We start from the raw sequence: 12966 nt of genomic DNA, 5'->3' as shown, positions 1-12966 counted from the left end.
TTGTGACCACTATTTATTATTTTAAAATAAAAAATAAGAAAATTATAGTAAAAGAAGATCATATTAATAATATTCAAATAATCTCAAATTTCAAAACTTAATATCTATCAACGAGATAACACACAATCAAGAAAGTTTACATAGTAAAATAAAAACATATGAACTCATAATTGTCCAAACTTAAAGTAAAGTATTAAACGAGTCATAACAATCAACTAATATCTTTACTCAATCTCACTATCGTCGACTAGCTCTCCATATATGGTCAGCAATTTCATCACGAACATGAGCCATTTCACGTATATGAGTTCTAGAAATACTGAACTCTACACTATCAGTCAAAGTTCCATCCGTGCTTTGTAAAGTAGTGGTCTGTACTTCAGAATTTACTTCACCTCCATCAAAATATACATCTACTTCTTCATTTCTCCTTATAAAATTATGAATCACACAGCAAGCAATGACAATGTACTTTTGTATTCTTAGATCATATGAAGGCATTTGCTTTAGGATTGGAAAACGGGCCTTCAACCGCTCAATGACATTTCTCAAGGAAGAGTGTCGATAATTGAAAAGCTCTTTTTTTCCTATGGGATTAAGATCTGTGTACTGGCCTAAATGATACCTTTCTCCTTGATATGGAGAAAGAAAACCAGGCATGTTTGTGTAATGACCCAACTACTCTAGACTTTGGACCATTAACGAAAACAATACATACACACTAATCCTTAATAAGACTTACAAGTGAAATGATCATAACTTTATTAAAAACATGTAAAAATAAATGTTAAACTTACATAAAATTTAAAGTAGGATATGGGATCCCATTGTTTTAAAATCAAAACATAACATAACTGTAATAAAAAGGGATTACATAATAAAGTGCGGAAAAATACACATAAAACCATAAGCAAAGAAACTTCATCCTCGAATCGAACTCTCGGCCCTTCGATTCCATTCCGCCTCAATACACATGCCCAAACTACCAAGAACCTTTCCCGCCACCAAAGCTATTTTCCTGCACATATAAACATAAAAGGAGTGAGCCTAATGCCCAGCAAGGAAAATCTAACACATAAACCATATACATAAATTTCATAATGTAACATAAAACATATCATAACACATATGTCACATACATACTATAATGGCCATTATTACTTGGGGTCCCATAAACTAAACAAGTCATATGCCCATTAGATTAGTGGGGCTTGCTAGCTAAGCAAGTCATATGCCCATAATTTATTGGGGTTTGGTAGTTGTACGGGTCATATGCCCAAGTCTACAATTATACATATTATAGCATGTTACATAACACATAATCATAAGATAACATTTATCATAACATATAAATCATATAGCATAACACATAAATCCTATCCTATTTTCCTTACCAAAATTACCGAGATATGAGAACAGTTTTGGGACTTTGGAACACTCCTAAAGACATAAATGGAAGGGTGAGTATACTAAAGAGAATGAGACGAAAGTGAAGAAAGAGCTATACCATCAAGATTATACTTACCAAAAACCTTATGTGCAAGATTTTAGATTTCCTAACTAAGAATAAAGAATAGAGTTAGGATGTTGAATATGAAACTATAAGAACTTAAAGAGAAATAATACCAAATGAACTAGAGTTTGGAATACCTTGAATGCTTCTATGACCAATCTAAACCTTGAACCGAAACGTGCTATAAACCTTACTTCCCAAATGTTTGGTAAGCTTAAAATGATCAAGCTTAAAATCCCCAACCCAAGTGTTTACACTCTCACAATAACCTAGCAACTTGCAGCCTCTGAACTTAGTTTGATGAATGAATAAATGGCTGGGTACTAGGTCCTATTTATAGAGTTTATGAATGAAAAGATCTTCATTTAACTTGAATAAAAATAATGGCTTTTTAAGTGAAAAATATTTGAATTATCGTTCAGCAGAGGCTGAAGACTCATTCAGAAAGATGCTGGACTTATCAAGAGGTTAAAGATTTGAATTGAGAACATTTTCAAAAACTTTCAAAATGCACTGAAGGAGGCGATATATCACCTGGGCCAGCATGCCCGAGGCAATCGTGCGAAGTTTCGTGTTTTTCGTATCCCCGTGCTGCGATATATCGCCCCCCATAGCTGCGATATATCGGCATACGCTGAATATTTAAACACGAAATTACACAACTTTAGCTTAATTTGAATTGAGTAAACAGCCTTGACTAAGCCCTCTAATGTTTTCAAAGCTGCTGATAGACCTTAGGATATTCAAATATTACTCTTAATAAACTTATTCCTCAAAATACCTAATTATCATTAAACATACACATGACAAGTGTTACTTTCTTATTGGGTTTATCTAAACCTTATAATATGATAAATATCACCATCAATATTAGTCATATTAATCAAATCTTAGGTGAAAATTAATATTCTTAAACTATAGATTAAACTTAGAAAATCTACAAGTGTTACTATGAGTGTCCAAATAAATTCCGGTCTGAACCAAAGTCCACAGTCATAAAAATACTACTACTATTACTATTATACTACTATCTAACTAGCTAAGTAAAGTTCTTGGACTCTACAGTTTGTATAGCAAGAATCAACAAGATAATATTTTCCTAATCCAACGATAATTCATGTTAGTTTTTACTTATAGATATTTATATAAAATAATGTCAATCAACATAATAAGTTTGATAAATACTTACCTTGGAGCGGCATTGGAAATCCATAATCTGGGTTTGTGGAACATTCTAGAAGAACCTGTGCATCATTAGCTGATCCTTCCCATCCAGAGACAACGTATGTGAACTTCATGTCAAATGAACATACACAGATAACGTTCTGAGTTGTATCCACTTTTTGACCTCGATAAGGTATTTGTTCATCAATTGGAACATGCGCAGAAATATGAGTCCCATCTATAGCTCCAACACAATTCTAAAATACAAAATAAATTATTAGATTTTTTTTATTGAATATTAAAAGAAAGGAAAAAATAATAATTCATATTTTTGTACCTTAAAAAATGGATAGTATCTTGGATCGAATTGAATTTGTGGAGGAGTTTCATTAAATGAAGGTGGAGTAATTAGTTCTTTGGATAGACGACATATTGCCTTCAAAACCTTTCTAAAATAATGAGATGTGATTGAGATGGAGTGCTGAAATCGTTCAACAACCACACGATGTTGTTCATTATGGCCAATCACAAATAAGAACATAGCCACTTGTTCTTCAACAGACAGATATCGTGAGTTCTTCAATAGTTTTTTTTCTTTTAGAACACCACAAAATAGTTTGAAGACATCTTTGTTCATTCTGAACAAATCATAAAACCTACTCCAATGCCCGTGCAACACTTCCATAACATATTCATGGCCTGAAAGAGTTGAATTTCTACAAGGTTGCTTAGATAGATATAATTGATTATATGCCTCGCAAGCAAAATATAGCAAAATCTCTCCAAACTCATCATCTGAATCGTCCAGTAAATTATCCTTGTTGAACCGAGCAACGTTTAAAGACATTTTATCCTGATAGTAGAAAAAACTTTTAAATTTTACATTCAATATATAAAAATATATAAACACTCAAAGTCAAAGTCAAACCATAAAACAAAATAGGCAAAACAAGTCATCCAGTCAATAGCTAAACAAAGTCATCCAGTCAATATCTAACAAGTCATCCAGTCAATAGCTAAACAAAGTCATCCAGTCAATAGCTAATAAAGTCATCCAGTCAATATCTTAACAAAGTCATCCAGTCAAAAGCTAAACAAAACTAAAGTTAATAGCTAAATAAAGTCATCTTGTTCATAGATAAACAAAGTCTAAACTTTTTCACTTCAAATTCAGCAACCAATCCATTCTTCTATGCTCTGGCATCTTTAGAAACAATGCTCTGGACACCTCATTCTCAAACTTCTCAATAGCTTTTGCGTATACTTCTCCACTAATTCCATCAATTTGATTAAGAGCTTCAACACTCTCATCCAATAAGTAATGTGATGCAGATGTTGTCATTGATCTCTCTATCAATTCTATCTTTCGCTTTGCAGTTTCATTATATGTTGCAAGTGCATCTGCCAAAGCTGCTGAGAACTTTGCTCTTTTTACTGATCGAGAGTTCGAAGTGGCTGTTGATTTACCTCTTCTTTTGTTACCATCCTCATCAAAACTGCTTTCTTCATTCATAGTAGAAGGACTTATCGACGTTGTATCATCATCATTAGAAGGACATCGAGTTGAAGGATGAGCATTGGAACCAGTTGCAGTAGTATCACCAAAGATAGTGCATAATTTCTCATAAAACTTACAACCTTTCTTTCTAAATCTTTTAGTAGACTTGTTAACCTACATGAAATGATATTATATTGATAAAATGTACTAATACCTATCAAAATAAATCAAGCATAAAATCCATTTTAAATAATTTTTACCCGAATAAGTTTATCCCAAACTTCATCTGCCGCACTAACTTCTCCAGTCACTGCATTGTATCCCATACCAGTCTCTTTCAGTAAAGACTTAAAATCATTATGCTTTTGCTTTAATTGATTGTATTTGTTCCTTAGTTGCATATCACTATAATTTCTTTTTGCTCGTCCACAAAGCTCTTCCTTTATATATTTTCATGATTGCTTGGTAAAGGTTGTGGTATTCTTATTTCCCTTTAAGACTTCTTCTTCCATAAGTTCGATGAAAATTTCTTCATGATTTTGAGTCCAAACAGAAGCCTCATCATTATTCTCAATAATAAGAACTTCATTATCAACACCTGCCATCTAGGTAAGACCTAAAGATTCAATAAGAATGCAAATATAAGACTATTCTTAAAGAAACAACCATTTCAAGAACAACAATAAGAAATTAGATTTATGCCATATATTTGCTATCCAAAAACAACACCAGAGACTATTCCTAAATGTAAATGCCCTGATGGATGTAAATGCCCTATGATATTCTTTCTGGAAAGGGGTGCCACTGTTAAATCTTGACATGTATTCAAAGCATAATGATTTTTCAATAAGAACATAAAAATCGAAAACTAAGTTCTAATAATGTTAAAATAGACTGAATTCATGGCACATTAACTCACTAATTAATTTTATTAACCTATTCAGAAAACTTTATTATATAGTTAAGGTTGTACTAGAGCCAGATGACCTAATACTCAAGTCTAATAGTTACTCATAATACGAAATATGCCATCGTGTTAAACCAAATATTGTATTTATCTAACCAATTTACATCTAAAGTATAATTGAGAACATACATTAAGAAAAAAGATTGTTATAATATCAGATTTTCAAGACAAGTTTGCATTCGCACTAATCTATACTTTTCTACAATAATTTCTTTAGTTGGTTTCAAGTCTTTTCACAAACATGCATATTTCATAGAAACTTTGTAATATCAGACATCATTGATGGTTGGATGAAAATTAATATCCAAACCAAACAACTGAGAGAAAGATCTTATCTATGAAAAAGTTACGCGCGGAAGACAACAAAAGAATTATGGGAAGAAAATAAGTTAGTTCTATCTCATATACTCTTCTTTCTTGCCTTTTTTCCTTACTACTTATTATCCTATACAAGTAACCATGCTCTTTTTTTTTAACAATACAAGACAAAACAATAATGATTCGACAAAACATTGGGCCTGTTAGACCATTCAGACAATAAAATGCTTTTTGTGATTAGATAGTGTAAGTAGAAATTACAATTATAATTCTAATTACTGTGCAATATGCAGTGGAAATATATATTGACATTTACTAGTCAGTTTCTTAATAAAACTCTCTAGGATTACCACTAGCTAGCTAGTCAACAGAAGAATTATACTCAAAGCACTCATAATGATGCATGCACAGATGTAGTGTATATATCATGAGTCATGATGAGTCATTATATATTATACACATGCAATATATATATCTGGGTGTATATACCCTTTAACTATTTTACGTATCTCTTTAATCTCCAAATACTTTTGACAGAGACAGCAAGTAAAATATGGCCTTTTATCATCACTCTTTTTCATTTCATGAGAAGCATGCAATGTGTGGTATGATATTGAAAGTCTTTTATCTTCCAATAACAAGAGAAGTAAATGGAGCCAAATTTAGTTAAAGGTGAGACTACAACCCATTCAATTATTCATCATGCCTTACTGCTCTTGGGATGATAGATAAGGAATAAATGAGGAAGAAGCAGCCAGATAGAAGATTCTTACATGTCATGCATGGCCTTCCTATTTATATCAGAACAAACCAAATTTGGATCAGATGTAGTTAATTATATTATGTTATTACTAGCCTATATCCAATCTATCAGAACAAACCAAATTTTATGTTACTAGACTTGATAGTTTAGATGAGTACTTGTTAGTTTTATGCTATATGGAACTAAAGTATATTATACTCCCATTCTTAACGCATACAATATAGTATATAAAGAAATGTGCAATACTTCACTGCTAATATTGAGCTTGAGCCAGAGCCTTTTTGTTACATATATGCATACACATAGATACATATATATATAGAGAGAGAGAGTTAGATAGACTTCAGACCAGAGAATTCTAGGCAGCCCACCATTAATAAGGTTGGTATTTTGTAGAAGATATTCTGCTACAAACACAAGCCTATGTGTCTGCATTTATACTCAGTTTACTTTCTTTCCGTCCTTTTAAAAAGGATTTTAACACAACCTTTCATCTTTGTAAAAACACAGGAGTTTCTTCTATAACTTTCATTAAATAATGAACAGAATCCTTTATTGGTCTATATATATGACTTCTAACAAGAGTGGAAACACCTATACATCTGAAGAGAAAATTCTTCAAGCATATGGCATGCAAAAAAAAAAAATCGATGAACATATAACAACACTAAAACATAACTCAACTAGTACAATTCTTCCATGGAATAAATTAAAACAGAATCATTGAGAAAAATATATTTTAATAAAGATCAATCTAATATATTTATATAAATATTAGACTACCTCTATCCTTTTCTTCTCGACCTCTTCTCCTCTTCTTCCTTGTTTATTTCTGCAAATTAAAACTTCAACCCAGCTCCAAGATTCAAGCCCAGAATCTTCAAGGATAGAACAGAAAAAATTACAAACCACAAACCCTAATCCTAAGCCAAATCAGAAATACGATTGAGGAAAAAAAATGAAATCATGCGTGAGAGACACCATGAAACAAATCAGAGAAATAAGAGGAAATTAGGCAGTGGTATGTACCTGAAGAAAGCTTGGAGAGCTTGACTTGTTACGGGAAGAAGAAAGAAAAATACAATTAAAAAAAAATTAAAAGTGAGAAAATCTTGTTTTCAAAAATTAATAAAATTTAATAAAAACTTAAAAAAAAATAAAAGTTGAAATTAGAATACTGAACGTGTTTTCTTCTTTTGTTTTCAAATTTTTAATTATTTAATGATAAAACTGTTTAATTCAAAGTTACTGAACATGCCCTAAACATTTTCCTATATATATAGCATTTTTTATATTTCATTAAAATTTATTTTTCTAAATCTTGTTCTCACATCTAAAAGTTTCTCCTTTTTATCAATTCATGCTTTTGATATCTTGAAGTTTCTTTGCTCATTCAAACCTTAGTAATTTGACAACTGATTCACGTAAGTAATTTAATTATTTTCACACTCTTTTGTTGCAATATTTTTTAAAAAAAAAATTAAAAAACAATTGTTCTATATGGATTATAGAAAAATATGTAAAAAATCCAACTAATCTTTAATAAAAAAAAATATTACAGATCATATATATCAGTTAAAGAGGAGGTGAAGGTATGTTCTTCTTAATATAATTATTTGTTTATTATTATCAAAGGTTACTTTTTATAATTTTTTATTGTACAATATTGTTGCAAAATTAATATTAATTTATTAGTTTGATTTATTTCACTGCTTACTAATTTTTTAATAATTTGATGCTCATATATGTCAATTGTTTCTTAGGTCTTTTATTGCTTAACTTACAAATACACAATTTTTAATTTTTATTTTGTTTGTATTTGTGACTAGTAATTTTAAATTAAATATTTAGAGAAAAAAATGAATTAATTGAGTTAAAAAATATTTAGATTGAAAACTTCTCAAGTGGGAAATTTATTGGAAACCAACTCAGTTATGTTTGATATGTATATCATGTTTATATTGTTAAACAAAATGATTTGATACAATTATAAAAAGATTTCGATTTCAATATACAATTATATTTCTTATATATTTTGATTTTTTTTAGTGAAGTAAATGTATAAATGACCTATTCTTTTGGAAAATCTATATGTGGATATGTTTTCTATAAATTATATAAATAATTTTTTTTAGTCAAAATTTAATATAACCAAATATTATATTCTTATTCATGTGTATATCTTTTATATTTATTATATCATTAAATACTCTATACACGCAAGCATAACACTTTTTTTTTTCAAATTTCAAATCAAAATATCTTTCCATTGACTTGTCAAAACGTTTGGAATTTAGATATCAAGTTTCAAGATAATATATTTTTTCTCTCGGTATATGTAAACTAATTATGGGTAACAACGTGCAAACAACAAAAAATTACTCGCTACAAGATTTTTTGATCATTTGTTTTTTGTTTCCAAATAGATCTTTAAATAAATGTATTTATATTTTGGTATTGGAGAACAATTGGTATCTAAGTCTATTTGAAATTGAAAATTTGTTAGTGGTCAAAATTGATGTTTATGGTAGTAGTGACTAGTGTCTCCTTTGTTTTTAGAACGATTCGTTATCTATAGTGCTTGAGTCTATATGGTTCTTTTTAACTTGTTTGAGTTTATATATTGAATGATTGAAGTGTTATATACTTAAAAAAGATTAAGTCATATATTTTGTTCTTACAATTAATAATTGTTATTTGATTAGTATTAGATATTTTAAGAAGTTATGTTTTATAGTGAGTGATTTGCGGATTCAATAATTAATGAGAGATTATTATTATTTAAATATGTATAATCTATTATGTCTCATATTATTATAATTAATTTGGGTGTATTGTATTTTTCATAATGAATTTATAATTACTTGATATATATATTTATATATTATAAATGTGAGTTTAACAACAATTGTTGGTTTTCGTTAGATTTAACATTTTTTTATTGTTTTCTAAGAGCGTTATTTTTAAAATCATCTAAATAAGGTAAATACATTAAAAAAATAAAAATATTAATAAAGTTATCTAAATAAAGTAAATAAATTGACAATAAAAATAAAAAAAATAATAAATTAGCCACAATAAATTTTCATCACATATTTTAAAATTTCATATTAAAGTATTTAAATTAATTATGTTTTAAAAACTGCAACAAAAAAATATTTATGTGTTTAAATTTATTTTTTTCTTTCTTTAATTAATTATTTATTTTGTCACTTAATATATGTTTGTTACATCCTTATTTTAGCACGAGTCCATGCACTCAACTCAGGTACAGCTAGCAGATAAATATATGGAGAAATGACTAAGGGAAATAATGTACGCTGTGGACAACTCGAGATTCAGTGGTCATACGTGGTGTAAGGCATCTTGAGTTTATCCCAAATTAAGGATGCAATAGCTGAGAAGTGCGAGCTCATGATTTTAAATAACTGTTGAAGTACGACCGTGGAGGAGATATCCAGCTCGTGGTAATTCTAGTATACTACATACCCACAGATCCCCAAAGACTCAGAATCCCTTTATATGTTTATTTATGACGAGACTGTCATATTTATTATCTGAGATAGTGGGAACCTGTTATTCTATTATCAAGCCATATCCCAATATAAATAGAAATTATTTGTATTAAATGTAATCATTATGTAAATGTGTGATTGACTCACGTGGTTACCTTAACCTGCCCATGGAATTCCCTTATAAATCCTGGGAATATTAGACAGGAAAAGGGACCATCATTCTTTAATAAAAAAACTATGCCAAAATAGAGAGAGCAACAACAATAATATTGACTCGTGGACTAGGTCGATTTTAACCACTGAACCACATAAAAGTTTTGTGTTCTTGAGTGAATTCATATTATTATTCATTACGGTTTACTATTAAGCACTAATCTACCTTATTATTTCTTAATACACTGTTGGCGAAAAATCGCGTCAATAGTTTGGTGCTTTCATTGAGAGCAAATTAGTGCTTCATCAAAATCCCAGTCGATTCTCATCATGGTGCTCACTCGCTCAATGCATGATAATTAGATAGAACAGCCTGGTGGGCAGGAGGCCCATCATACTGATGTTTTGAATGAGCATGGCCCTGAGATCCAGCAACGTCTGGGAAAGCAACTGGTGGGTCATGGAAACACTGGGAGTTCGGCGTCATTACCACCGAATCCAAATCTAGACTACCTAAATGCCATCGAATTGGAAAACATGCAATTGAGAAGCCATCTTGCTGAGGAAAACAGGCAGATTGAGGAGGTTTTGGCTCGGTTACCCACTCTTACAACCGACGTTAATGTCAGAATGAGGAAAAGTGGGTCTCACAAGTCCCATAGGAATAATCGATCCAAACCAAGTCAATCAGTTAGAACTGCAACCCCAAGTTCCATACCTACAGGACGAGATCGCCAGAATGCTCAACCCAGTGGCCTTCAAATGGTTCATCAGCATATCAGCCGGTCAGTTAGAACCGCAACCCCATGTGCGGTGCCTCCTTCACAGGTCCCTATAAATGCCCATGGCAATCCACGAGGAGGGGCTGGGACAGGCTCGCAAAGACAAAATGTTCCAACAAACCCTCCTACGTCATGATTGGATCGTCAGGCGCAGAGAGCTAGAGACAATGGAGTAGACTATAGGCGGGCTAGTTTAGTCTGACCTGATGGAACAAGGATTGCCTCACCAATAAGGCATCCCCCGTCACCTATAAGACATCTGATGACACCTCGTCCTACATGGGACATTCCAGCTTATTGTAAAGAACGCCCTAGACTAATACTTACAAAACATTCGCATAACATGATTTATAAAAGAATACCATCCATTATTAAAGTCTCAGGGGGACTTATTTAAAATCATGCAAGTTGGCGCCATAAGTTTAAAATAAAACATAGGTTTTTATGCAAAGTTCAAAGAAAAACCAAATAATTTAAATACAGAGTCCCACTGATAATTTTAGGAAAGTCTCTTAAAAACAAAACATAATTTAAATGGCGTTCTACGTTGATCGTTTTATCGTCCATAGGATTGCCCCACGCCATACACCCCATGATGAAAGAACTCCTCACGTCACCATGCGTGCCATAGAGAAAACCTATTTGCTACCTGGAAGGAAAGTAAGGGGGGTGAGCTAAAAGCCCAGTAAGGAAGTACAAACAAATAAGCAAGTAAGAAAAAAAAACAACAAACAACCAAACACTAACGTTCATCTAAAACATCATGGTATATCATAACATAATCGTAACATTTCATCATATCATAACATAAATATGGCATATCATCATATCATAACATAAATGTAACATTTCATCATGTCATAACATAAATGTAACATTTCATCAGATCATAACATAAATGTGACATATCATCATATCATAACATAAATGTGACATATCATCATATCATAACATAAATGTGACATATCATCATATCACAAACATACAGCATACATGATGAGCATGGAACGCTAGTTGTCCATGTCACCCTATGAGGTAAACATGAGATCACTGGTCCTTGAATAACCTCGGCGCGTCCGCCCTAGGAGTCACGTCTCAATGTCCTTAGTAACTCGTTCGATGTATTTGACATCGAAATCTGTTTGATGTATCTAACATCGCATTCTGTTTGATGTATCTAACATCCATACACATATCACATTCAACAGATCATCACATTAAGGCATTCATAATTTCATAACAGTTCATTCATATAATAGCCTTACCATTCATAGCATAAAATCATAAAATCTATCTAACTTCCTTACCTCAGGTCCAAGCTAAGAATTTCACAATCTTTTCAACGAGCCTATATCATAATCAAAATAACGTTTCTTAGGTTCATAAAATTACTATTTTGCCCTTCCATACAACTCATGTGTGCATGGGCCATGCACTCATGATAACAGTTACACTAAAACATGCAATTATCGCCAAAAGAATAATGCCCGTTCTACCCATTTTACTAACATGATTGCTTTATAAAAATTACATAGTTGAATAATAATCATGATTTTGGACGTAAAAGTTGATTTGCATGTAACATGCATACATGGGAACGTTGCGTAATAAAGACGTTTTCAAAAACGATAATTCTACATTTCTTGCTTCTATTGTTTGAAATCAATGGCCATATTACATGCTTTATTTTTTTCTTAAAATTTCTAAGTTGATTAAATTTCTCAAAACTTTATTTTATTTTAGCTCAAAATAAAATATGTGACATTTTCATTTAATAAATATTAATTTACCAAGAATTAACCAACAAGCTGGGGTTTAATTAAAATACATATTTCAACATGTTTCTTTAGAAAAATATATTTTATTATTGTGTTACAAAAATGATGTGAAAAATATATTTTAAGTGTGGAAAAATACATTTTGATTTAATTTATTTAAGACTTAGTTTTTAAGTAGTAAAAACCCATATGTGACAATTTAATAACAATTGTTAACCTTTTTAAAACAAACTTTCAGCTACTATTTATTTTATTCAAAAATCACAAATAAATAGAGTCTAAATATTTTTCTCAATCAAAATAAAGAAAAATCATTATTTATCAAAATATGCATTTCATACCATTAAAATATCATTTTTCAATATAACCATAACTTAGGAAAAATAATTTATTCCAAAAATTATTCAAATTCATTTTTAGTGAAACTTACTTCATATTTTATTACAAAATTCCAGCAACCATTTTTTATCATTAAAATCACCATATTCAATTTTATAAACTCATTTTTTTCTCAA

At 30.6% G+C, this 12966-nt stretch overlaps 2 protein-coding genes across 2 annotated transcripts; both read right to left on the bottom strand.

Moving 5' to 3' along the window:
- Positions 1–237: 237 nt before the first annotated feature.
- LOC133800191 (protein ALP1-like) lies at positions 238–3524 on the bottom strand. Its single transcript, XM_062238146.1, has 3 exons — positions 3015–3524; positions 2703–2934; positions 238–632 (listed from the first exon to the last, which is right to left on the bottom strand). The coding sequence occupies exons 1-3, from the start codon at positions 3522–3524 to the stop codon at positions 238–240; spliced, it is 1137 nt and encodes a 378-aa protein (XP_062094130.1).
- Positions 3525–3531: 7 nt separating this feature from the next.
- Positions 3532–7263, bottom strand: LOC133802204 (uncharacterized). Its single transcript, XM_062240479.1, has 3 exons — positions 7007–7263; positions 4436–4780; positions 3532–4349 (listed from the first exon to the last, which is right to left on the bottom strand). Exons 2-3 carry the CDS (start codon positions 4574–4576, stop codon positions 3837–3839), a joined length of 654 nt encoding a protein of 217 aa, XP_062096463.1. The 5' UTR covers positions 4577–4780; positions 7007–7263; the 3' UTR covers positions 3532–3836.
- Positions 7264–12966: the final 5703 nt, after the last annotated feature.

This window comes from Humulus lupulus, chromosome 9 (assembly GCF_963169125.1).
Source record: "Humulus lupulus chromosome 9, drHumLupu1.1, whole genome shotgun sequence".
In the NCBI taxonomy this organism is placed as follows: Eukaryota; Viridiplantae; Streptophyta; class Magnoliopsida; order Rosales; family Cannabaceae; genus Humulus; species Humulus lupulus.
The sequence above is the reverse complement of the archived record's forward strand: the minus strand, read 5'-3'. Positions and strand labels throughout refer to the sequence as shown.

What these genes read in the sequence shown, in the direction of transcription:
- LOC133800191 (XM_062238146.1), bottom strand. Translation starts at nt 3,524, where the DNA reads ATGTCTTTAAACGTTGCTCGGTTCAACAAGGATAATTTACTGGACGAT. An exon ending in GATACTATCCATTTTTTAAG is followed by an intron (nt 2,935 to 3,014) that starts GTACAAAAATAT and finishes TTTGTATTTTAG; the next exon opens with AATTGTGTTGGAGCTATAGA. An exon ending in ATTTCCAATGCCGCTCCAAG is followed by an intron (nt 633 to 2,702) that starts GTAAGTATTTAT and finishes CTCCATATCAAG; the next exon opens with GAGAAAGGTATCATTTAGGC.
- LOC133802204 (XM_062240479.1), bottom strand. Translation starts at nt 4,576, where the DNA reads ATGCAACTAAGGAACAAATACAATCAATTAAAGCAAAAGCATAATGAT. An exon ending in TTTGGGATAAACTTATTCGG is followed by an intron (nt 4,350 to 4,435) that starts GTAAAAATTATT and finishes CATTTCATGTAG; the next exon opens with GTTAACAAGTCTACTAAAAG.